Source organism: Podarcis filfolensis (genome assembly GCF_964270895.1).
Source record: "Podarcis filfolensis genome assembly, chromosome: 14".
NCBI lineage: Eukaryota > Metazoa > Chordata > Lepidosauria > Squamata > Lacertidae > Podarcis > Podarcis filfolensis.
Genome location: NC_139616.1, coordinates 13,176,877 through 13,201,497, shown reverse-complemented (window position 1 = coordinate 13,201,497; position 24,621 = coordinate 13,176,877). Strand labels below are relative to the sequence as shown.

At 40.7% G+C, this 24,621-nt stretch overlaps 1 protein-coding gene across 4 annotated transcripts in view; it reads left to right on the top strand.

The window, feature by feature from the left end:
- Positions 1-24,621, top strand: part of CEP152 (centrosomal protein 152) — a 43,055-nt gene that overhangs the window by 1,014 nt on the left and 17,420 nt on the right. The window contains exons 2-16 of one of the 4 annotated variants that reach the window (XM_083586152.1): positions 1,808-1,920; positions 5,195-5,322; positions 6,669-6,760; positions 6,968-7,037; positions 7,203-7,535; positions 8,331-8,490; positions 11,253-11,393; positions 12,079-12,218; positions 13,829-14,029; positions 15,842-15,989; positions 17,575-17,666; positions 19,158-19,309; positions 20,681-20,879; positions 22,685-22,792; positions 23,941-24,071. In XM_083586152.1, the coding sequence (XP_083442278.1) occupies positions 5,221-5,322; positions 6,669-6,760; positions 6,968-7,037; positions 7,203-7,535; positions 8,331-8,490; positions 11,253-11,393; positions 12,079-12,218; positions 13,829-14,029; positions 15,842-15,989; positions 17,575-17,666; positions 19,158-19,309; positions 20,681-20,879; positions 22,685-22,792; positions 23,941-24,071 (2,069 nt within the window). In that variant the 5' untranslated portion in view covers positions 1,808-1,920; positions 5,195-5,220. Of the gene's footprint in view, positions 1-1,807; positions 1,921-2,954; positions 3,105-5,194; positions 5,323-6,668; positions 6,761-6,967; positions 7,038-7,202; positions 7,536-8,330; positions 8,491-11,252; positions 11,394-12,078; positions 12,219-13,828; positions 14,030-15,841; positions 15,990-17,574; positions 17,667-19,157; positions 19,310-20,680; positions 20,880-22,684; positions 22,793-23,940; positions 24,072-24,621 lie in introns of those variants that run through there. The other 3 variants (XM_083586155.1, XM_083586153.1, XM_083586154.1) reach the window with 3 other exon arrangements.

Below are 24,621 nucleotides of genomic sequence, written 5' to 3'. Positions count from 1 at the left end.
GACAGGTGGCAATCGTACCATTGACCTGCCTAAATAGATGTGGGGTTGCAGCTTCGCAGCCTAACCTGAGATGCTCCAATGGCAGAATTCTAATTCGCCTCAATAAGGCACACTTTTGAGCAATACTCATTTACAGGGTTGTGTGCATAAAGGTGCCATGCTATGTAGTGCTTTAGAAGTAGTTCTTGATACGTTTTCAAAAGAACTTCACACATACATTGCTTGTTAACGTTTTGGGCTGCTTTTCTGATCGTTCAAAGCGGCTTGCAAAACAAAAATGGCGACCAGGGACTTGCAGAAGATGCTTGACAAAATCCCAGTTGGAAGTAAGGAAGTATATATAATTCTGAAGTTAATGGAGAAGGCTTTCCGAGAGATGGGGAAGAGGATTGGTCAAATGCATGGAGGATACTATTAGCCATGATGGCTCTGTTTTTACCTCCACTGTTGGAGATGGTATGCCTCTGAATACCAGCCGCTGGGAATCACAAGTGGGAAGGGTGTTGTTAAGCTTTTGGGTCCTCCTTGCTGGCTTTCCCTGGGCATCTGGCTGGCCACTCACAGGCTGCTGGAATATAATGGACCTATGGCCTCATCCAGAAGAGCTGTTCTTATGTTGTTATAATTTGAAGGAATAGTGGGAGCGTCACAAAATATTTCCCGCTACCTTATTCACTCAGCAAGGTTTCAGTCACTCAACACATAATACATTTCCCAAGCTAATCTTTCTGAACTTAGGCTGAGTAGGGCTGGCCATTCTTTGAATTTAGGTTCATGGATTCTAGCCTCTCTCAGGGTCTTCAGGGAAAGGAATTTTATTTCAGTTTGGAGGGTCAGAACCAAAAAGGTTGGCTAACTTCTCCTGGTCCCGTCTCCTGCTAGTGTAACAGGTAAACTCTGCAAGCCATCAATTTACACATTCTTTTGCAAACATTGCTATGCAAAGCAACTATAAAATAAAATAGTGTTTTATATTCATAGGTTGGATGCTTGAGGCTAGCTTTTTTAGACTGAAGAGTGGAAGAGTCTGGGTTGGATCTATAAAAATGCAGCAATCAAACATCAAGGCATTTCTCAATCTCTCAAGTACCAATTGAGTTTCACAGAACTCATCAAAAGCATAACAGATGGGGCAAAATAATAATTTTGTTAGCAAATCTTGAGATTAATTTTTAAAGAATAATATGCAGAGAATAAATTTAGAGGTGATTGGAAGGTTTAGTGAGGTGTTTATTTGAGACTAAAATGGTCTGTTTTCAAGGTTATATAGGGAGTTGCTATTTGTATCTGTCTGGTGATGAATTACCACAACCATATTCTACTTCAGAATACCAAACCTTCTAAGCATAGTAATGTAACTGAACAAAATTGGCACTTGAACTGCAAGTAGGGAATGTTATATGAAAAATTTGGGATGGGGTAGGATGGAGGGGGTCAGTCTTTAGGAAAAGGTGTAACATAGGCCAAATGGCTGCTTATGAACAGGCAACCAAACATTAACTCTTGTTATGTTACTATGCTGTTATGTGCCTTTTGAAAGCTTTTAGGGGTTGTGTTGCGTCCACGTTGCCCCAGAAATCCCCTCCAACAACCACTCCTTCACGGAGAACCCGTGGAGCGTGTCCGTCTCAGTGAAGTCAGTATCAAAGAATTTTTAAGTAACAAGGCTCTAACAAATTCTGGCTATAATGGCAACGTCGCTTTAGGATCGGTGTCTGTATGTTTGAGGGCTCTTTTCCTCTTTCACTAAAGATTATTATTATTATTATTAATTGCAGTTGTGTAATTTTTCTTTTCCCCACCACAGGTGAAACAAGAAACATTATTGCAAACATGTCACTTGACTTTGACAGCGCAGCTTTGCAAGTACAACATGAAGATGAAGAATATGACCAGGAGGACTATGCTAGGGAGCAAGAGGTAAAAACTAAGAGTTGCCAAAACTTCATGTTTCTTATTCTCTCCCCGCCCCCAACTTTCCTTTTTTCTCATGCTGAGGTAGATGACTTGTTCAGCACTAAGGACCACATTGGAAATGATTTAGAACATATTAAGAGCCTGACATACCAGCCCAATGACCCATCTGGCCCGGCAGCATATGATAAACAGTTCATTATATAATTCACGAGGAAGCCTGATATATAGAGAGAGAAATTTCCCCATCTCTCATGAAATTAAACTTGTGGGCATTCAATGAAACTGAATGTTGAAAGATTCAGAACAGACAAAAGAAAAGTACTTCCTCACACAGAGCACAGTTAATTCTGAAATTCACTTCCACAAGAAATAGCAACAGTCACCAACTTGGGTGGCTTTAAGAGAGGATCAGACAACTTCATGAAGAACAGGTCAGCTACTAGCCACAATAGCTCTATAGCTGGTGAACGTATTTACATCAGCCAGCAGCTATCTTGTCTTAAAATCATCTGGTTGAACTTTTAAGAAAGTTTGAAAGGGAAGAACATAATATTGAAAGGAAAGAATAGCCTCGGCCCTCCAGATGTTTTTTGGCCTACAACTCCCATGATCCCTAGCTAGCAGGACCAGTGGTCAGGGATGATGGGAATTGTAGTCTCAAAATGTCTGGAGGGCCAAGATTGAAGAAGCCTGCTCTATATGCACTTTCTCTAAGCCATGCATAATCTTTACACCTCTAGCATGCCCAAATGATGTAGCCTTTCCTCATAGAAGAGTTGCTCTATGCTCTTGATCATAATGGCAGGTCCAACTTGTATGGTTGTTGAGCTTTTTCTGTGACTTTCTTATTCTGGGATTGGACTCCACCTCAGAAATCTGATTTATGTTAAGACTAATACTGTTGTCTTGGAAAGACATTTATAGTGACATCATAATCTTCTTGAAATTACACCTGAGTGTCTCATGATGTCACCGAAACAGCTCCTTATTAGTGTGGCTGGCTGTTTAAAAAAACACCTTTAAATAAAGTGCTTTTGTCATTTGCTATTTCTTAAGCTTCTGTACATGTTGGAGTCAGCTGTTGTAACAGAACTGTGAATTATGCCTTCTCTTATCTGGAGTATTTAGGAATGTGGGTGCCTCTCTTGGTTATGAAGAGAGATTCTGCTGTTCTATGCAGCACTTCAGTATGTGTTTCTTATACATTTAGTTTAATTTATTTAGTGTTTTAGGGTGCCTGTTGCACATGTAACTGATTTTGCTGTGTATCAGTTTTCCCTGAGAGTTCTGTATATTTTGTGGAGAGAGAGAAAACACACAAATCTGCTAATTTCTAAATGGAGTTGTGTCAAGAGGGCTTATAGGGAAACTATTGCTGGTTAATTGTATTGCAGCAAGATACTTGTATTGATTTGGTCCTAGAGAACCAGAGTGGCTCTTACACCACCATCAGCTGACCAGTACAATCTCCTGTCATTGTTGCATTAATGCTAAATAATCAGCATAGAATTTGTTTTGCTTCTTGTCTAGTTTGGTCATTAAAGGGGGAAAGTATTCCTTGCTGGATATGCTTCCTGTCCCACTTAATACACCTTGCAATTGGCTTTCACAGTATCACAGCTACAGTATTTATCTCAAACTAGTAAGCTAGGATAATTTGCCAGAATGCATTCGTGTTCAGATATCAAATGGAATTCACCAGACCCTTGATTTTTGTTTTTTTTTGAAGCCACCTTCTGTGGCTTTAAAAACTCCCAACTTTCCCTCCTTTAGGTATGCTGATTACTAACTGAATTAATTCCCTGCCTTCCACCGGGATGGTGACATGCTTCCCTAATTTTTGCAGAGGTGTAAACATGTTTATGGGCTGTACTACCACTTCATACTGCAAATGGGGACTGACTTGGTTGGACATTTTTCTGTATACCCCCTATCCCAAACCTGTGATATAAGCATGCCAGGAAGAAGGGGACCATATGGCAGTGGTGAGCAAGTCTAGAGGCAAAAGCGGGCATGACCAGTGGGTGTAATTTGTTAGCTTAATGTAGCAGACTATTTTCCAGCCACAGCAAAGTGAGAGGTATACACACACACACTGTGTATTTATCAATCTATATTTATATCTTCATTCAGGAGGGATTATAATAGTAAAGGGCACATTCCAGCCAGGCAACATGCTTGATGGTGGGGAACAGGGCCAGGAAGAGACTGTTGCTTACAAATAGTCCTGAGGGCCAGAAGGAGAGAGCTGCATTTGGTCTCTGGCTTTGAGATTCTCCATCCCTCGTCTAATCCATAGAGCAGGGTTTCCCAAACTTTTGTCTCCAGCTGTTGTTGGACTACAACTCCCATCATCCTTAGCTAGCAGGACCAGTGGTCAGGGATGATGGGAACAATAGTCCCAAAACAGCAGGAGATCAAAGTTTGGGAAACCCTGCATAGAGATGATCTGAAATCCTTGTACAACAGGCGCAATCTTTTCTCCTTTACAACAGTATAAAAATGCAGCCCTTCCTCTCTCCCTGCCCCTCCCCCAGCAAAAATTAATCAATGTCTTAGGCATCTTTTGTATTCCCACTTCTGGCCTTCTGTTGTCTCACATTGGTCAACTCACATTTTGCTACTAAAATTATTCACCTCTCTTGTCATCATATTCCTTAAATCCCCACACTGACTTCCTATCAGTTCCCAAATCCTGTGCAAGGTCCTCAGTTTTGCTTTCAAAACCTTCCATGGCCTTGCTCACCCTTCTCTCTCTGTTCTTATACCTTGACTTATCCAGTTCCAGCATCCTCCGCTCCCCAAAGGTTTCCTGCTCCCCTCCAGCTGCCTCTTGTGAGAGGATCTTTAGAAGAAACTCATCTACTTCACTTCAGTTCTGTGCAGTACTGAATCCCTAGTCAATATAGAAATAGTAATTGTAAACATTGAACAAAAAGGTGTTGATAGTGTATAGCTTGGAACGTCTGAGAACATTTAGATGACAATTTGATAACTTTAGAATCTTGATTCCCATGCCAAAAAGAAGAAGTATAGTTTCCCTGGTGGTTTTGGTGCAGTCTTACTTATGTGGTTACCCCTTGATTTGTAATATAGTAATCACACTCTAAAATATGAGAGAGGCATTTCTCCTATTTGCCTGTTATTCTTTTTGTGGGCTGATGCTTTCCTCTAATAAACAAACGTGTATAGTTTTAGGATGAAGTTTGCTAGTTTTAGGATGAAGAAAAATTAGGTATCTAATTTAAAACACCATAATCGCTTATGTTGTGTACAGTTTTCTAGTAACGTGAAAAAAAGAAAATGTACTGCACAGATGTATCAGTTGAGATCCATTCTAAGTACCAAAACCTCACTGAAGGTTTGGAAGAACAGGTGCACTCTATACAGGATTCCTTGCTCCAAGTAAGTAAAGAAAGTTTATTTTAGTTAGTTGCTGAAAAGTAACTTCCTCAACAAAGAAATACTGGGGAAGGGTATTACCATTCTTGTAACGCAGTTATATAGTTCTGTCTAGACAGATTCTGTCTAGAAGAGCAGCAACTCCTTTCTGAAGTCAGCAGCAGTTGTGGGTGTTCCTTTACCTTTGATAAAACCCCACCCTCCATCAATTCCAGGAGCTAAGCAGGAGGCAGTATTCAGGCCAGGAGGATAGGATAGCTTTTGCCACACACCTCTTCCCTCAGGCAGGCTTTCATATCAATATAATGTCATGTCAAGACAAACAGTGCAACATTCAAATCAGCTACCTGTCCTGGCTTCTCTAAGGCATCTAGGAGTTGAGGTGGAGAACTCTGTGTGTGGGTGTAAGAGACAGACAGAGGGCTGGGGGAGAGTTTCCCACCCTGTATTCTGAGAAATGTGAGGAATGGAGTGCTAGAATAGAGGAGGGATAAGCTCATACAAAAAAACTGGTGATTGGGTAACCTATCGCTCCTGATTATTTTCAAGTAGTCAGTTACAGGCATTGGGTCCAGAGTGTCCAATCCGCAAACAGTCTTTCCATTCCCCCAAGGGGCTCTGATCCAACAGAGACATCTGCTGCATCCCACAGCACTATCACACTTGCATAGGGTCCCCAAACCTTCCAGAGCAGATTCTTGCAGTCATGGGGGTGTAATATAAGGAGATGCAGGGGCAACTAGTAGCAACAACGACAACAGCTTCCTTCTCTGAATTCTGCCTATGAAACATCCAGTTAGCAGAGTTCTGCTGCAGCCATGTCTGTATGCAACCTAATTGTCTTGAGCTACAATCTTACAGTTCTTGATATATTTCCGATGTGCAACTTTGCGCTGAACAAGTTGATGAATTCTAATCTTGCTTCCTGTTTTGGGTAGCAGCAAAGCATGCCCCTCAAAGGCATCTATGTGTAGGTTGTGCAATAGGTCAGCTCCCATAAATGAATGTGTTACTATGATTCTATTCCATCTTACCTGCCTTGTTTATGAGAATGAATATCTTCCATACTTTTTGTGCAAATGTTCATGGCCCAAACAAAGAATAATATGTGCTGTGGTGGCAATATTATAATGGTATGGTGTTTTCAGAACAATGTAGCATGCCTTCTCAGTTTAATTCCTTTGGTATTGAAGGTGCCAAAACCTCTTTGGCTTAAGCACAAGTCGAGTTAGTGGATATGTGCTCCATAGAATCAAATAAATATAGAATTATAGAGTTGGAAGGGACCCTGAGGATCATCTAGTCCAACCTTCTGCATGTTTATGTAACTATAATAAGTCTTATTTCAGTTGCAGCAGCTATTAACAGACCTTCCCCATGATATGCTAGAAGACAGCGGCGATCACCTCTCTGATTACAGTGCACCAGAGGACCATGAACAGTAAGAAACTTGACTCTCTTTATTATCCTCCACCCACTCCCGACAGTGTATAAATTTTCAAATGGCACTCACTGTAACTATATGAGCAACATCAACTGCCTGAGTAGGAGGCCAGATGAAGAAAAAAGTTCAGCTAATAATATATATATCACAATAATGCTACATATGCTCACACGTTTCCTATGGCTCTATGTGCTTTCTTTATAGAGCACAGAAACCCTGGGATCAGGATGCCAACAGATGGAATGATCATCCAGTTGCAACAAATCCACCAAGTGTAAGTTAATACGACATACAGTGGACTAGATTGGCATGCTTGCTTGCTTGTTTATCTTTATCTTTGCTCAGGTTTGCAAAATAATAATTTATTCATGTTGTCTTGTAAACTTTTCTAGCTGTAACATAACTAGTACCCAGTTGTGCTAACTAACTTTATTCACAGGACTATGAACAGGGTCAGAATTTGTATGCTGAGCGCTTTTTATATGACCAAGGCAACTTCCAAGGTGAAATGCATGGCAGTGACTGGTCAGAACATCACAATGAAGATGAAGATAAAAGCATGTATGAGATTTCTGGCAGAGCTAGTGAGGATGGATCTGATGAAGTGTATCTGGGAGGAGATGGGTTTAAAGCATCTAGCCACTACCAACAAGACAATATATATCACCTTCCAGAAAACTTTAGGCCATACACAAATGGTCACCAGCAAGAGTTCAGTAAGCAACACAGCAAAGCAGACAATTTAATTGATGCTAAGAAGGAAAACTTGAAGGTATGTAGACTCTTTGAAGCTGCTATTTTGTTTTCTCATTTCCTGATACTCATCTTCCAGAGTTGTAAAAACTAGTGGCATTGCAAGAAAACTACAACCTCAAGATTAAGTCAGTTTGTAACTTTCAACTAGCAAATCTGGCACTTCTGAGTTGGGTCTAAGCTCTGTTGAAATCGTTAGGACTTATTTCCAAGTAATGGTTTCCAAATTAAGCTCTTGGGTACTACATTTCACATATTGTTTGAGCCTGGTATCAGAAACAAATAGAAAATAGAGGAAGTGTTTTATTTTAAGTACATGGGTGTATAAAGAGGTGTGGGATATAGCTATTAATGATAAATTAACATGTGCCATTAAGGTAAGATGAGGAATACGCAGGCGAAATACTTTTGAGGAGATATGGAAAGTGTTTGTAGAATTTGTACTGTTAAAATGGAAAGGGGTCAGACCATTGCAAGAGGTGTTGAAATTTTGGGAGGTTGGATAGTTACAATGGAATGGTCTTGGTGGTGGGGTGCACATTTTTATTCTTCTTTATTTATGATTATTACTTTGTAAAAAAACAACAACAGAAAAAACAAATAAAATAAAAAATCAAGTACATGGGTGACGAGAGGCAAGGAGTAGGAATCCAGTCATATGTATTAAAGGGAAAAATGGGGCTTATATATGCTTCCTTTATATGTGGCACTATACAGTACATGTATATTTCATAATTGGGTATTGGAACTCTGATAACAAATGTAAGAAGCGACTTTTACTTTTTAAAGAAATTATGGTGGTTTTTTTTTGTAGTTGCAATGTGGCACTTCAGAAACAACTGTGGAGCCTTACAAAGTAGTATATAAGCCATACCAGAATAACATCCAGCAACCAGTCCCTATTTCTCCAGATGCAACAAGAAGAAATGATGCATTTGAAGAGATGCAACAAGAATTTTTGGGTACTGGTGAGGGTAAGTTGTTAATTAATCTAAGAATTGATGTTCTGAGGGTAGCAGATGAGATATCCTTTATAGATGGTAGTGCCCTGTGATTTGCCTAAGTCAGGGACATGTGACTAGTTGATCTGTATGTGCTTTTCCCTTTAGGCTTCTTCAGTTTAGTCCCTGCCTTCTCCTAAAGTGGCTATATTTCCCCTGCTCTGCTCTCTTTGTCTGCTCTCTTTGTCTGTGGTCTGTGCTGGCTTCCTTTCCTGCTACTGCCCTTATCTCTTTTTTGCTCCTTTTCTCAAGTATTTTCTAAAAAAACAACCCTAACTTCATTTCCTTCTTTACTGTTTTCTTTGGCTCCCAATTGGAAAAACCTTTGCAATGATGAAGATGCACACACAAGCTGGTGAAACAGTCTCTGAGCTGGTGGCTGGATCCATCCTAGCTAATCAAATGCACACTGCCAACACTAAGGGGCGCAAACAACTTGGCCAAGCAGTGAAGCAACACACACCATAAACTGGCTAGCGCCCAGGGCAGTCAGTCTAGCACCAAGACATTTCACAGTCACCATTTGCCACAAAAGTGTTGGTCCTGACAGAAGACACAACCACAAAAGCACACCTAGAATATCAAGGGGACGGCAGATCATGCTTGCTCCTAAAAGAGGCACAAGCTTTCCTTATCTTTGCAGAAGAAAACCTGGCCTTGCTTGTAACACAGCACAGTACAACAGACTACCTAATCAGACTATATCCAGCCAGGAGAGTGAACACTGAACAGGCATGCCTTTTCCAAAATCCAGGCCAATATTGGACCTCTCTCAGGTTGAGAGGCAAAGACTCCAGAAGACTGGACGTGCTACACAGGTGATTGACGCAATTCTGGCCTCCAGAAGGCATCAACTAACTGGATTTATGAGGCCTTTTGTGGGGAGCCTTTTCCAGATGGTGCCATAGAAAGTGGATGGGCAAACTGGAACCTGGATTCAGAGTTCTTGCAGTTCCTATAATCTGGCGTGGAATAGGGCCTCAAGCCCAACACACTGAGACACCAAGTTTCTGCACTAACTTCAGTGCTATCCCAGGTGAGCCACAGGTCTGTTGGCCACATCTACAAGTGAAAAGCTTCCTCAGAAGGACAGCACTCCTTAGCTGACCAACAATTCAAAGATTTCTGACTTGGAGACTACACATGGACCTGAAGGTGTTAGGTCAGCCTCCTTTTAAACCCACCAGATTGGTTTCTCTGTGCCTACTCTCCTTAAAAGTAGCATTCCAGGTAGTATTACCTCAGCCAGGCGTTCAAGGCTCGCTCAATGAAAAAAGAACTGTTTCACAAGGACAATGTGATTCTTTGTACAGTCCCTACGTTTAGCACAAAAACCAACACCACTTTCCACAGTACCTAGGGATTAATATTTCTATCCTTCTTCCTGCACTCCTCCCACCCTATAGAGCAGGGGTAGGCAACCTAAGGCCCGGGGGCCGGATGCGGCCCAATCACCTTCTTAATCTGGCCGGCAGACTGGCTGGGAACCAGCGTGTTTATACATGAGTAGAATGTGTCCTTTTATTTAAAATGCATCTCTGGGTTATTTGTGGGGCATAGGAATTCGTTCATAATTTTTTTCCAAAATATAGTCCGCCCCCCACCCCCAGGTCTGAGGGACGGTGGACCGGCCCACGGCTGAAAAAGGTTGCTGACCCCTGCTATAGAGCAATTTCGGCACATGCTAGATTTCAGAAGGGGAGTCAGGACACACATCAAAAGAACAAAGCGTCTCTGACAAACACACAGCTTCTTTGTATCATTTCATTTCATCCTATCATAGCAAGGTGAATTAAGTCTGTGTGTAATATGTGTGTGTTTGTGTATTCATATTCATTCTAGTCTATGAATCAACACCTGTAGGCACCCAGGCATGTTACTGCCCACTTGACAAGAGTAACAGCTATTTCAGCAGCCCTGCACACTCAGGCCAGCATTTACGTTTACTCATCCCTACAAAATAGAGCTTTGCACCTTGGCAGAGGTAGCCCTTTTATTAGCTGTGTATTGCAAGGTGTACTGCCTTCACAGTGAGCAGCTTTCAGACATTTCCTACCCATAATAAACACAGGCTCTGATAGTTGCTGCAGTGATTGGCTCACTATTTGCCAGCAGAACAAAAAATCAGCCACATCCTGAAGGGGCCTTCTCTTGCAGATAAATCAGCCAGCCATGAACACACCCTTCAAGCAAGCTGCTCACAACAAGCCTCACAAGACACGCGCTCAGACCGCCCCACCCTTGATCTTGTGGAAGGCTCTCTGCCTTTCCATCATATGATTTGTGTAAGATTCATAAACAAAAACTGAATGGGAACTAGGAAGGAAGAAGTCTATATGAATGGTCAAATTGCAGACAGCCACAGAGCTATTGCCTGGTGGGTTGAGTTCCCTCAGTTTATTTTAGTAATTAATATACCACTTAAATGCCAGAATGTGGTAGGTAAAGTTGCTTGCCCAGCAGCTGTGGGACAGCAAAGACTTCATTTGTGGGGTTTTTGGAGTTTAAATATTCGGATCCCTGCATATAAGCTTCATAGTTGGCTCTGCCATCTAATCGGGGTGGGGGGTGGGAATCAAAAGGAGAAGCAAAGATGCATTTGGCAAAACTTCTGATATTTTTATCAAGATATAATTATCCCTCCATTAAAAAAATATATGGCCATATTTATATTAGTTGAGGAAAGCATACATATTTTAATATCTGATGTTTGGAAGTTGTATCTGAATTGACAGATTCTCCAGACAACATGCAGATTCTGCAACTTCAGGTTCTTAATAAAGCAAAAGGAAGAAAACTGGAAGAACTTAATAACCAGCTGGAAGAAAGAGCCCAGCAGATTAGGTATCTGTCTCATCAGCTTGCAATTGTAAAAGGTAAATCTCTTTGCCTTGGGGAGAAACCTGCAGAGTTTTGGTTTGGTTTGTGAGGATTCTAGCTCCCTTAGAAATAAAATATTTTCTTCTCTGGCAGTGGTGGGGAGCCCCCTGCCCATAGGCCAGATTAGATCCAGAAGGAATCCTGATTTGGAATTTGAGGCTGTTTCCCCTAATTCACTGCCATTTGGGATTATTGACCGAGATCACTTACATTCTTGGCAGAATGTGTTAGAAGTTTGGGAAATAACAAAGATAAAATGCCAAATGGGCAGTAAGACAACCAGATATGCAAGAGTTAATATTGAAGTGCCTATTACAAATAATAAACAAGGCAGGACACTGTTATTTTGCTATCATTTATTGTCCAAACTATAATTTGTGTGTTCATTAAATTAAAACTACACCAATCTGGATCCTAAATTTAAATTACTTCATTGGAGACAAATTGTGTGTTCATTCTTTCCATGCTGATCACTGCATTTGTATTAATGTTTACAATTGCTTGTGAGCAGGGACTGACTCTATTTCAGGGGTAGGGAACAGAATTCAACCAGTGGGCAAGATCATTTGGTCTCCCCACCACCCATGGGCCATTTTGAGAGGTAGACATTGTAGTCCTTTTCCCCACCCCCTCAAATTTAATCTAGCGGTTTTAAATATTTTTCTTTCTTTTTTTTAAAAGATGAAAAAGATGGCATGTGTCTCAGTCTCCAGGAAAGTCAAAAACTCCATCAAAATGCCAAAGAAAGGGAAATTCAGCTTGAAGGCCAAATAAAAGCTTTAGAGACACAAATTCAGACGCTAGCTGCCAACGAGGAGCAGGTACTGTAACTATTGCAATTCTCATAGTTATTAAAAGATTTGCCAAAGTACTGCAACATTTCAGAATTTTGTTGGTGATGTCATAAAGAAAAGAGAGCCATCACCCATATATAGTAGGACTCACTCAGCTGGATTAGGATTGTTTGGAAAGATATCAGAGATACTAAAAGGGGAATTACAGGATACAGTCTGCAACTAAATCCAATTATAATGTTGTTAGATCATATTAAGCAGCATACAAAAAACAATCAAAGGGTTCTTGTATCTCATTGTTGATAGCATCTCAGATAAATCTTAGAGAAACAGTAATCATCCAGAAATTAATCAGTGATTAAGAAAATTGTGTGACATCATAGTCTTGAAGAAAACTACATGCTGTCAATTGCTTTGGGAAAGAAGTATGCAAACAGTCCAAATTTTCAAGCAAAACTGGCCTTTTATTATGTATTAGCATTTTTAAAAACTTGATTATTATGGATATTCTTAGCCGAATATACCGTATTTTTCGCACCATAGGACGCACCGGACAATAGGACGCACCTTGTTTTAGAGGGGGGAGAAGAAGGGAAAAAATTATTCCGCTCTCTGCCCAGCGCCCCTTCAGCGAAGTGGCAGGAGGCGCTGTGCAGAGAGTGGGAGAATTTTCCCCCTCTTGTTTTCCCGCTCTAAAACAAGGTGCCGTTTAAGGTGCGTTCAGGCGGCTACCTTGGAAGCCTGGAGAGCGAGAGGGGTCGGTGCGCACCGACCCCTCTCGCTCTCCAGGCTTCAGGTTCCTTTCGACCTGCTCTTTGGGGCTGGCGGGGGGGAGCCCACCACCAGCCCCAAAGAGCAGGTCAGGGAGCAGCGGAAAGGCGCAGCGGAGAGGCTGCTGCCATAGTCACGCGTCACTTCTCCAGCCGGGAGAGGGTCGCGGGGGGCTGCTTTAGCCCCGCGCGCGCTCTCCCAGGTGGAGAGGTGACGCGCGCCTATGGAGGCTCCTGCCATAGGCGCGCGTCACCTCTCCAGTCGGGAGAGGGTCGCGGGGGGCTGCTTTAGCCCCGCGCGCGCTCTCCCGGGTGGAGAGGTGACGCGCGCCTATGGAGGCTCCTGCCATAGGCGCGCGTCACCTCTCCAGCCGGGAGAGGGTCGCGGGGGGGTGCTTTAGCCCCGCGCGCGCTCTCCCGGGTGGAGAGGTGACGCGCGCCTATGGAGGTTCCTGCCATGGGCGCGCGTCACCTCTCCAGCCAGGAGAGGGTCGCGGGGGGCTGCTTTAGCCCCGCGCGCGCTCTCCCGGGTGGAGAGGTGACGCACGCCTATGGAGGCTCCTGCTATAGGCGCGCGTCACCTCTCCAGCCGGGAGAGGGTCGCAGGGCTATGGCTTCTTTGCTCCATAGGACGCACACACATTTCCCCTTCATTTTTGAAGGGGAAAAAGTGCGTCCTATAGAGCGAAAAATACGGTAGTTGCACAATACTTGCTTCGTAGCATATGATATGGCATTCTATTTAAGAAGCTGAAGAATACTTTGTAACCAGAGTATTTATGTCAATAATTTTATTTTTTTTAAGGTGGCTAGAGAATCATTTTGAACTAACACATGTTCCTGTTTGATTTTTGTTTGTTTTTGTAGCTGATCAAACAGTCTAAAGTTGCAGAAGTTGCAATGGAAACCATGCAGCAGCAGCTCTTGGAACTTCGACGCTCTGACACCCTCCAGCGTGCAAGAGAGCAGCATGAGGCGATCGTTACAGCACTCAAACAGAAACATGAAGAACAAGCCTTGTCTTTGCAGCAGAAACTGGATGCTAGGAATATAGCATTCCAGGAGCAGGTCAGATTGAGGTTTACAATATTGAAAATATCACACAGAGGGCATGAAAAGTTGTGATGTTCTGCTTTTCCCATCTGACAAAGATTCTAAATACCAACTCTCCATTTGAAAATACACTTGGAAGGGAAGCATACAGAATGCATGGGAACTACAAAACCACAGAGCTCAGTTGTCTTCAGTGGCTTTCTCCTTTATTTTAGAAATTGAAACAGATGGTGGTAACTATCCTCACTCCTTTGACTTCCAGTCATGGACCTGCTTTGACAAGATTCTGTAATGCTGAAGATCTAATTCAGCAAATCATTCTTAAAAAATTGGGGATCACTTGACTTCAAATTGTTTATATTCCAGCTTTCTTTCCTGCCCCACCACTATTAGAAGCACAGCCTTTTTTCTCTTTTTAAATTGGGCTGCAGTTTCCCAGGGTCACCACCAGAGGCCCCTGAAGGACATTGTTCTTAACGTTGATAAATGTCAATTATCAAAAGCATCCATCTTTGGGACTGGTTCATACTTCCCCACCTTCATTTTTATTTACTAAAGAAGTGATTTAAAACCTTAAAGAGACTTTACCGACTGACATAACAAAAGATCTGAGAAGGGGGTGGTCTAAACTAAAAAAAAAATCTTTAGGCACTCCTTTTAATCTTTTTATGTTCCTACTTCTTTCTACACCCACATGAGGAAAAAAGCCACCCTCCTGGCTGAGTGCTGGAGGCACCATTTTGAAGGATGTGGCTGAAAAGAAAGTTGATTCATCCCACAAAAAGCTCAAGAGGCAATAGCAATAACTCTGAGAGTAACTTCATATATCAAGCCAGGAGAAGCTGTCCTTGCAACAGCTCATTTAAGAAACCACAGTTTATTGGACTAAGTTTGTGATACCTGAACCATCCTAAAGCCTTGTTTTAATTTTTCTGTTCCTTCCCTCTCCCTTTAAAAAAAATTCACTAATGAAGCAGATTATATGATGTATATTGCACCTGTGCAAAGATATTCTGGAAAATATGCAAAATATGATTGGATATAATATACCATTGTGTCTGTTACCCAAAAAAGAATTTACATCTTAAAATAATAATAACAATCCGAACATGGTAATTTGGTGGCGAATTGCTAATTGAAGCAAAAATGTTAATAGCAGCCAAATGACATACTTAAGGAATCTCAACTGAAGGAGGGTGGATTAATTAAAAAAAAAAAAGGTAATTGGTCATGATGTCTACGCTTACTGTGATGTACTGTTTAAAGAAAAAGTCAGAGCAAAAACCAGCTTGAGAGAACTTGGTTCCCCTTAAAATAAATTATGAGGAACTATAGTTTGGAACTATTTAAACTTTTCCACTGCTGGTATAACTCTGAGTTCCAGAAGATGAATTAGATGGCTTACAATGGAATGGAAAAAAACAAAATGTCTATACATTTTTTTTCCAATTGTTGTGTTATTTAATTGAGAATACGTAAATAGTTTTATGTTTCTATGTTCCACACCCCTCCCCAAACCCAATTGTGAAGTATGGATGATTTTAATATTAAACTTGATTGGGAACAATGTAGCCTATATTGACACCCATTCTGGTGTGTGTTTGTGTTGCTTGCTGTTTGTGTTCAAAGACATTTCTCTTTAAATAAGCTTTTGATTCTATTGCTTAGCTGTTTTGCCTCTTTTGTGCTCTGGTTCTGTGATGCTGCTTTTAGTTTGATAATTGTGTTTTAATGTAAGTTTATTTGAGTCCTTTTTGGAGGGGGAAAGTGGCATAATTTTTTTGTAAAGGTATTGATTGGAATCTTTTTATACAATTCTTTTATCAGTCAGAACTTTGCTGCCATCTAAAGGAACATGTGAAACAACTTGAAAGAACTCTTGAGGAAAGCAAAATGGAAAAAAATGAAATTATCAGTCGGCTCTCAAGAAGTCTAGAAGAAAGCCAAAACCAGTGTGCAAATCTGCTGCAGACAGGTTTGTCATATTTGCATTGTTTTGGTGGCAAACATGAATGAAGATCTGCTCACATTTTGAATAGGTATTTGCCTGAAAAATCACAATAGTCTCAAAACAGTAACCTTTAGAGTAAAGCTAGGTAGGTGCAGATGAAGAAACCATTTGTCAGTTCCTTCGGGAAAATAGCTGAATGCTATTCTTAAGTATTGGCTGAGCATGATAGTTATTGGTTTTTGAATTTGTTTCTGAGGAACTCCAGGTTTCCTAAATGGAAACAGCAACTATAACAGAGCCCTGGTAACCTGTGTATTTGACATCACAGAAAGCTGTTGAGTCACAGCTGCAGGTGATTAATGGGCACATTCTAGGAATGCATTCTTGGTTTGTGTAGGGCAGGGGTAGTCAACCTTTTTATACCTACCGCCCACTAATGCATCTTTCTTGATGGTAAAATTTCCTTACTGCCCACCAGTGCTCGATGGAAGGAGGATTCAGCTTGTGCCGTAGAACCCCCTAACACCCACCTAGAATCCTGAAACACCCACTAGTGGGCGGTAGGGACCAGGTTGACAACCCCTGGTGTAGGGTGAAAAGTTGGCCCAACAAGCTTACCTAGCGAATCCTACAAACACCATACATGCTGCGCCCTAGAATCCTCTGAAAAACACCTAGGATTCCGTGGCAAATGTACAGGTATTCCTTGGCCAACAAATCAGTGGTAAAAAGAGTTATTTGAGAGGTAGGAATTAAGAAAGTCCCTCATAATACGTAAGTAATCCTGGATTGCTCATACATTATGACGGAGCTCATACGGCACTTTATTTGATTAGAGTGCCATCCTAAAAAAGACTAGATCGGATACCTAGGTGGTGAGAGGCCTCTTGCAAGGAGAAAGATGGAAAGTTTCAGCAGAATAAAACTTCCTTTTAAGCGAACCTTACGTAACAAGGTAAATAAGTGATGATGAGTGTGGCAGGTGATACTTAAGTGACATAAGCCCTGCCAATTCTACACTGAAAAATATTCCTGCTGGCTGAAGAAATACTGTGAAATGCCTCTGTAAGTGACATTAAAGATACCACTGTATACATTTAGACATCTTGTTCCTTAAAAAAAAAACCCAAAAACTTAACTATTTTACCAAGCCAGCCTTGTTCATCTTGTTTTTTTTTTGGCAGAGTTTCAGAGTTTCCTTCAGCTTCGGGCAAGCTAAAGAAAAGCAAACACTGGACATGTCTTATGTACTCATCATTACTTTTATTTTAAAGTGCAAGGAAAAACTCAAAGGAAATAAAGCTGCCACAGTCTCAAATGCTGGAAAAGATTTTTTTTTAAATAACCCCGAGAACTTGAGTACCTTCCATTCACACAGGGCCATAATGTCCACATCCTCTCTGTAGTAGAAAAATCCAGCGTTTCAGTGCATCTTTAAAAGGGTACATTTAAAAATGCTGCTACCTGATTACTGTTTCTAATTTGAGTTATTAATGTATATTCTTCTTAATGCCAAAATAGACCTTAGTCAAGGTCACTTGACAAACCCCGCCCCCCGCCGTTCTTACTGTATACTCACGATATATTAATTCCAGCTCTTTCTTTTCAGGTTTGGTGAAGGAGACAAATCAGTTACGCATGCAGCTTCAGCAAGCCCAGTCTGTCCAGCTGATAAGCAATGAAATGAATAAGGCTCTGCAGGTTGGTTTATTATCCTGTTTAAATACTTTACGATTTTGGCCTGGGCTCTATTTCAAGGTGCTTACCTACTAAGCTCTAAGCAGCATGGGGTCCAAATACCTGAAAAAACACTTTACCCTATACCAGTCTAGCTATGTCTTCAGATGTCCAGGGGAGGCTCTTCTCAAAACTATCTTAACTGGGCCTTCTCTCTTATGGTGCCTTGTTTGTGGAACACTCCCTCCATGGTAGTGCACCTGGCAGTAGCCTTGAAATGCTTTTGTTGCCAGGTCTAAACCTTTACTGATTTCCCAAGCTTTTTATGCTGCATTCTATGCTTGTATGCCCATATATTATTGCACTTTGCTGCCCTGATATTTTTTAATGGTTTATAAATATTCTAAAAAAGAGTATGTTGGTGTATACCAAGATCATTGTGATGTTGGAGACTCGACTGAACGGTTTATTTTTACTGTCACTAATTTCAGCAGTCCTAAATTCACTTACTACAGAGCTTGATGTTGAACTCATTGAGTATTACAACAGAGTAAATATGCGTGGGATTCCCCCCCCCCCAAGTGTGCAAAATACAGAGTAATCCTTATCCCGTGTATTCTTTCATCACACCATACGATTGATTCATTTTATTGGTGGAGGATGATGTAGGCAGACATTACAAAAGGCTATTCTATGCATTCATTGTGAACTGGAGCTTTAGCCTACTTTAAAATTTCCTTTATATTTACCGTATTTCCTAGCGGAAAAATGGCACTTAATGACATATCTGTAGTGAGAAGTGTGCTGCCATTAAGAATATGAATGAATGAAGTTTTATTACCCATCAAAGATATCTGTGCATACTATAGGGTTACCTCTTGCATTCAACCCACCTTAATGAAATCCAGGAATCAAAGGAGTCTTTTCACCAGGCATTTGCCCCGAATTCTTGGAGACAGTGTCATTGAGTGTCACACCTGGATTCTTCCAGTAATCAGTCGGTTGTAATAGACAGCACTCAGACACTTCCAGAATAAAGTGGCCCAATGAATGTCTGTCAGTCCCTGAAGCTGTTTCATTGATAAATTCCTTTGATCAGATACTACATGGTGCCCAACATGGGGGAAGGGTATGACAATAATATATATATCTTACCAGTTTCACTTTATTTGGCCCACAGATCATCATTGTCACATATAGGTATTTTAAGAAATTAAACAGATGCTTAACTGCACACTCAGCTATGACTACAGTCAACAACCATTTTGCCAGGGGCTTCTGTTCCTGGCCCCTGTGCGCATTGTAGTGTGTATAAGCGAGTCTCACTCCCGTTCCACCCTTTTAGTGACGTGTTTCATGACATTTTTTGTTATTTCTGGGTTTGGTGCTGTGCGCAATTGCACATCTTTTGGACTCACATTAATCGGTCATAATAATTGGTTAAATGTTAGCAGGCCTATATTCCTAACCTATTCTGGATTTGTTTATCTTCCACCCCTCACCCCTGTGTTTTAGGAAGAGTTAAAGGAACTTAAAGAAGAATTGGTTTTATATGAATCTGCTGCGAAACATGGTGTGTTTCTCAGTGACCCAGGTGGAGAATTGAATGTAGACATGACTGATTCTTATGTAGATTTGGGTATTAAAAAGAAAACTGGACTTAACAGGTACTGGGTGAACAGCTTTCTAATCTGAAAATGACTAATAATGAAATATTGTCCAAATAGTATCATATTTCCCTATTATGTTTTAAATTTTAAAATTTTAAATCTCACTTTCACATGGGGCTTGCAGTAGTCTGCTATCCAAGGGACTGTTCAAGTCCATATCTACTTAGCTTTAGTAATTCTGAAGAATTAGTTGTTGCCTTCCCATTCCCTGGACTCCTAAAATTATTCCTCTTATTAATGTACCTGTGTGATACATGTTTTCGTTACATATTTAAATTGTACTTTTAGGTAAAATACAACCGTTACTGCTCTCTTTCTATTCATTTTCTTCTGTAGATTATTACCAAAGTAGCAGTGGTTTTCATAAGAAAAGAATGGACTTGTAATAGTTGTGTTTAAGATTGATGTAAAGATACAGTGTAAACCTTCATTAGTAAATTTAAGGCTGCAATGTAGTGTGGTGTTAAGTCTTTGTTTTTAAGCCAGCATAAAAATATGCAAGCTGAAGGTGTACAGCTTGAGCTATATTTGTGGTGGTAGAACCAAAAATTTAGGGCATGTTTATTTGGTAGAAGCAAAAAATTTAGGGCAAGTTTATTTGGTCTTGTTTATTTTGCAATTTATAAGCCACGATAAAATAAAAATAACAGTAAAACAACAATGAAAATGTTCAATAAAATAATAGCACTATAGCAAAACAAGATGCCAGATAGCTACATGATAATCTCTAAATGGTACTCCATTTAGGAGGAGAACCATGTACCCCACCCTGTGATCCCTGGAAGATAAAAGGTGGTATATAAATGCAATAAATAACTAAAATAAACTGGATGGTTATTACTCTCCTTAGGTAAAAAACTGAATGGCTAGCACTGCTATAATCAGTTACGGGGAAAGTTGAAATAAGGCCCCAATGACAAAAGCCAACTGGAAGGGTAATCCGCATATCCTATAATATCTACATGCAAAATTGAATTTGTGAGCTCTTCATTTGTCGTTTAAGTAAGCAGGTGCCTTAAACTCTTTGATAGTGAGTCCTCTTTAAACTACTCTGTTGCCAGTTATAGCATCCTAGAATTGCAAGGCTAGAGTTCTCGGCAATGAATAGAATACACAGTCCAAGAACCAGATACCAGGTCAACTTCTATTGCCGCTTCAAAGCAAACCTGAAAGGCAAAGGATACATACAGATAAAACTGTTTGCCTCATCCTACTTGTTTATTTGGGAGCAAGTCTCACTGAAATGGAACTTTAGGATGCAGCCTTAGTACATAAAATAATTCCAAGTGGCTCAGAATCTCAAAGTCTCCCAATAATTATAGGCTACTAATGCAACTATCCCCCCCCCCCTTTGGTAATGTTCAACAGCACTGCACTGACTAAAGAAGCAGATAAAGAATTTTCTAAAGATGAGATCATCTTACAGCTGAAGATTGAACTAGAACGTTTACTGAATAGTAACAAAACAAAGAGGAACCGCATTTCTCGGTTACAGAGTGACCTTGATGATTACCAGAGAACAGTTGAAGACCTGAAGGCGCAACTAGTGAAAACAAATGTGCAAGAGGTTTGTTTTAATTGTGGGGTGTGTTTTGAAATATTGATATACTTTTAAGTTTTCTCTTTTCAATTGGAGTAACGAAACAATCCTATAACTACCAATTGCCCAGGAAGTCAAGAAACATGTGATAAACTTCTGGGTCATTCCTATGACCCCAGGTTCCTCCTTTTCCTGTCTTCAGCCAGGACTGAGCCTTTTCTCATACATCCTTTCTTTCAGCATTTTCACCATGCCCATATTCTTCTCTCTATTATTACCTGTTTGGAAATGGCTGCTATTGTAGTTGGAGGCAATGCCCTAGGTCAGAGCTTTCCAAACTGTGTCGCGACACATTAGTGTGTTGGCTGCAGTGTGTAGGTGTGTCGCATGAATTGCTCCCTGGACCTTGAAAGGGGTTAGTTTAACCCCCAGTTTGCTAGTAAAACCGAATTACTGTGTTGTGAAATGATGCATGTCTTAAAAGTGTCAACAGCATGAAAAGTTTGGAAAGCTCTGTCCTAGATAATATTACACAAAGAATAAAACAGGTGATTTTCTTCATAAGAAACTGATGTCTGCCCTTTTGGTAGGAGCCAAGTTTTATTACAGCTATATGCACTGACCCTTTTGTTATTTTAATTTCCTGTGCTTAGCTTAAAGCACACTCTTCGTGCTGAACAACTGTATGTGATGTTTTTGCTTACATGAGAGAGTTGCTTAAGAATAAGATGGAGTACTGTAATTTAAGTTCTATAACTTGGTTTAATGGCCTAGGATAAAATGGCTAGAATATGATAGTGCTGGCTGATGGGCTGTACTGGATATGTTGAAACCTTTGCCTTGCTGCTGAAACATATTTACTTGGAAGTACAGTTATGTGAATCATTTAGTTGCTTCTTGTGCTGCTTGGACAGTTCTTGGACCTGGAAAGTCATGTGGGAAGCACTGACAATAGTTATTCTTCTGCCAAAATTGCCCAGCTGGCCCTAATATTTTAAACTCCACAAGTGTGCCCTACTTGCTATAGCATCCATGTTGCATTACCTGCCATACCAAATAAAACACAGACACTTACATCAGGTTTTTGGATAACAGTGTGTTAGGACATAATTTGACGGCTTTGTGCTGTGCTCTGCAATCATGGCTTTGTTCCACTTAGCATAAACCTATTGTGCACCAGCCAGCAAAAAGAGGCACGTATATAACACACAATCCTATCTGGATCTAGTTCCAAGTGAGCTGTGTTTTGGTACTCTCTGTGCTTTGTATTCTCTTTTTCTGCCAACAACTTGCATCAGGGATGGTTAGCATGGCGTTCCAGATGTTGTTGGACTAGTTTCCATCAGCCCCGGCCAGCACAACCAGGGATGCTGGAGTTGTAGCCCAACAAAATCTGGGGGTCCACAGGTCAGCAACCCTGATATGCATAATTGACAAATTCACCTTGTGAGTGGTAAATATTGCATGTTGGGGTTACATTTTTACTTTTTCACTTTTGGGAAGTGTTGGGTTTCATTTCTGATTCATTTCAAATGTTCCAGTGTTAGCTTTCGTCCAGATGACATGCATTGAGTGTCTTCACAAGTGGCTGTATGAAAAGTTTTTCTTTGGCATCTCTCACAAAGTTTTTCATTACCTGACAATCTAGCAGTCCCTAGTCCCTCCCTCCCTTTTTTCTTTCTGGTATTAGTACTTTAAACTGTTTCGTCTTCTAGGAAAGGGCAGTCTTACCTCTGATTGGGGCAGCACAGAGCTATTTTGCTGTATATGTATATATATATATATATGTATATGTTTATGTTGTCTGGACTCATTTTCCCCTCCTTTATTAGCCCAGAGGAAGAAATATAGAGAATCTACTTGATCCCGTACAGTCTAATGTCTCTGAAGAAATGCTGAAGCTCAAAAAGGGAAATCAGGATTTGAAACAAGAAACTGAGGTGGGTTTTTACCACGTCAGTTTTCTTTCCATCTAAGGATAGGATGGGATGGGATCACTCAGAAAATGGCTTACGTATGTTGGAGACCTGAGAGTGGGAACACATACTGTTGCATATATGTCTTGATATTGAGAGTAAAGGGATCCTTATAAAAAGTGAGCATGGAAATTTGCTACAGTACCACACTAAAGTAAAATGAGGGAGGGGAGGATATACCTATCCTGAAGGAAGCAGAACCTAAGTTAGGGGTCCTTGCATTTTGTTTGAGAGTTACGCTCTCCCCATCAATAACCTGTACCAGCAAGGCAACAACATCTCTCACCCATTCTTTGGTCCATGATCCAGCAAAACCAAGGGCTGATTTGTGACATCATTGAGGAGCAAAGAGCTCCTGTTGGAGCTTTGAGCTGCTCAACTTGAAAATCTGAGATTTTAAGTACTATTTTGAGCCCATGTATCTTCATGGAGAAGGAAGAGATCTTTTTCAACAAGTGAGTGCTGTAACATCTTTATTCCTTGTGCCATTTTACCATCCTACAAGTTCCTTGCCCATTTTGTAGTTGAAAGGACACAGCCCTCATGAGAAATGACTAGCTGGTTATCTGTATGTTTCCTGAATCATGGCTTTATCATTGGAAGAAGACTATTGTCTGTAGAAAACTTTCGCACAGGAAGTGATAATGTATGCTGGTAACACAGGATTAGTCTACTGATCTTACTATGAGGTCAGAATATTTATTGATGCCTTCCAGGTTACATTTAAGATAAGAACTATTCATTGAGGAGACCCCTTTTTATATAAATTTATGCCAACTGCACGGATACTATGATCTACAGAAATAAACCATAGTCAGAGTTCAGATTGACACCCATTGTTACATTACTTTGTGATGTCACTGCAGTATATGTTTTCTACCCCACATCATTGGCTGCCACTGGCAAAAGGAAAGATGCACACAGTGTTAGAACACACATGTTCATACCTGTTTTGGGAGAGAAAAGAACTTTACACAGGGATGCCACTTTTGGCAGTGTTACCCATAAAATGTTTCTCTGTAAAGGCAGGACATGTTAATAAGATGTGAGCATTATTCAAATTTAAATTGACCTTTTTATCATTATTCCTCTCTTATTTTTTGTTTGGACAGAGCCTTAATGCACGCATTCGGGAATTAATAGAAAACCAAGAAAAACTGAAAAATGCAAATCAGGAGCTATGTAGTCAAATGAGACAGATGATTCAGGAGTCTGATCGGGATAAGCAAGAAGCTCTTGACAGGTAATGTGGGGGAGTGGGGAGCTAACATAATGTCCTTTATGTGCCTATAAATGTTACTTTTTGATTTTCTCTGTTTAGGAGATAAAGAAGTAGAAAACGGGTTGGCTCGGATTCTGTATTTATTAGGACTTGTCCGTACTAGTAGTAGCCAAGGAGGTGAGGGTTAGCTTTCCATCTCCAGCTGCAACCACCAGGAAGATCACTCCTTTCTCCAAACAAGCAGCCTTGAAAATAACTTTCTGTTAGAGCTAAGAGAATGCTTTTTCAAGTCTAATTGTGACATGTAATTAAGCTTGAAAGGAACCTACTACTGTAGCCAGTGGAAGCCTTCCTTGAAGCCTGATTGTGACATCAGACACAGTTGAGGAGAGGAGAGTTAATTCTTACCCCCTGAGCTTTAACCACCCCAGAAATTGTGCACGCTCTCTCTCTCTCTCTCTCTCTCTCTCTCTGTGTGTGTGTGTGTATGCATGCATGCATATGCTTGATGGGTTGCAGGCTTTGTTTGTTTTGCTCTTTGTACGTGTGTACAAAATCATTTCTTAGGCTT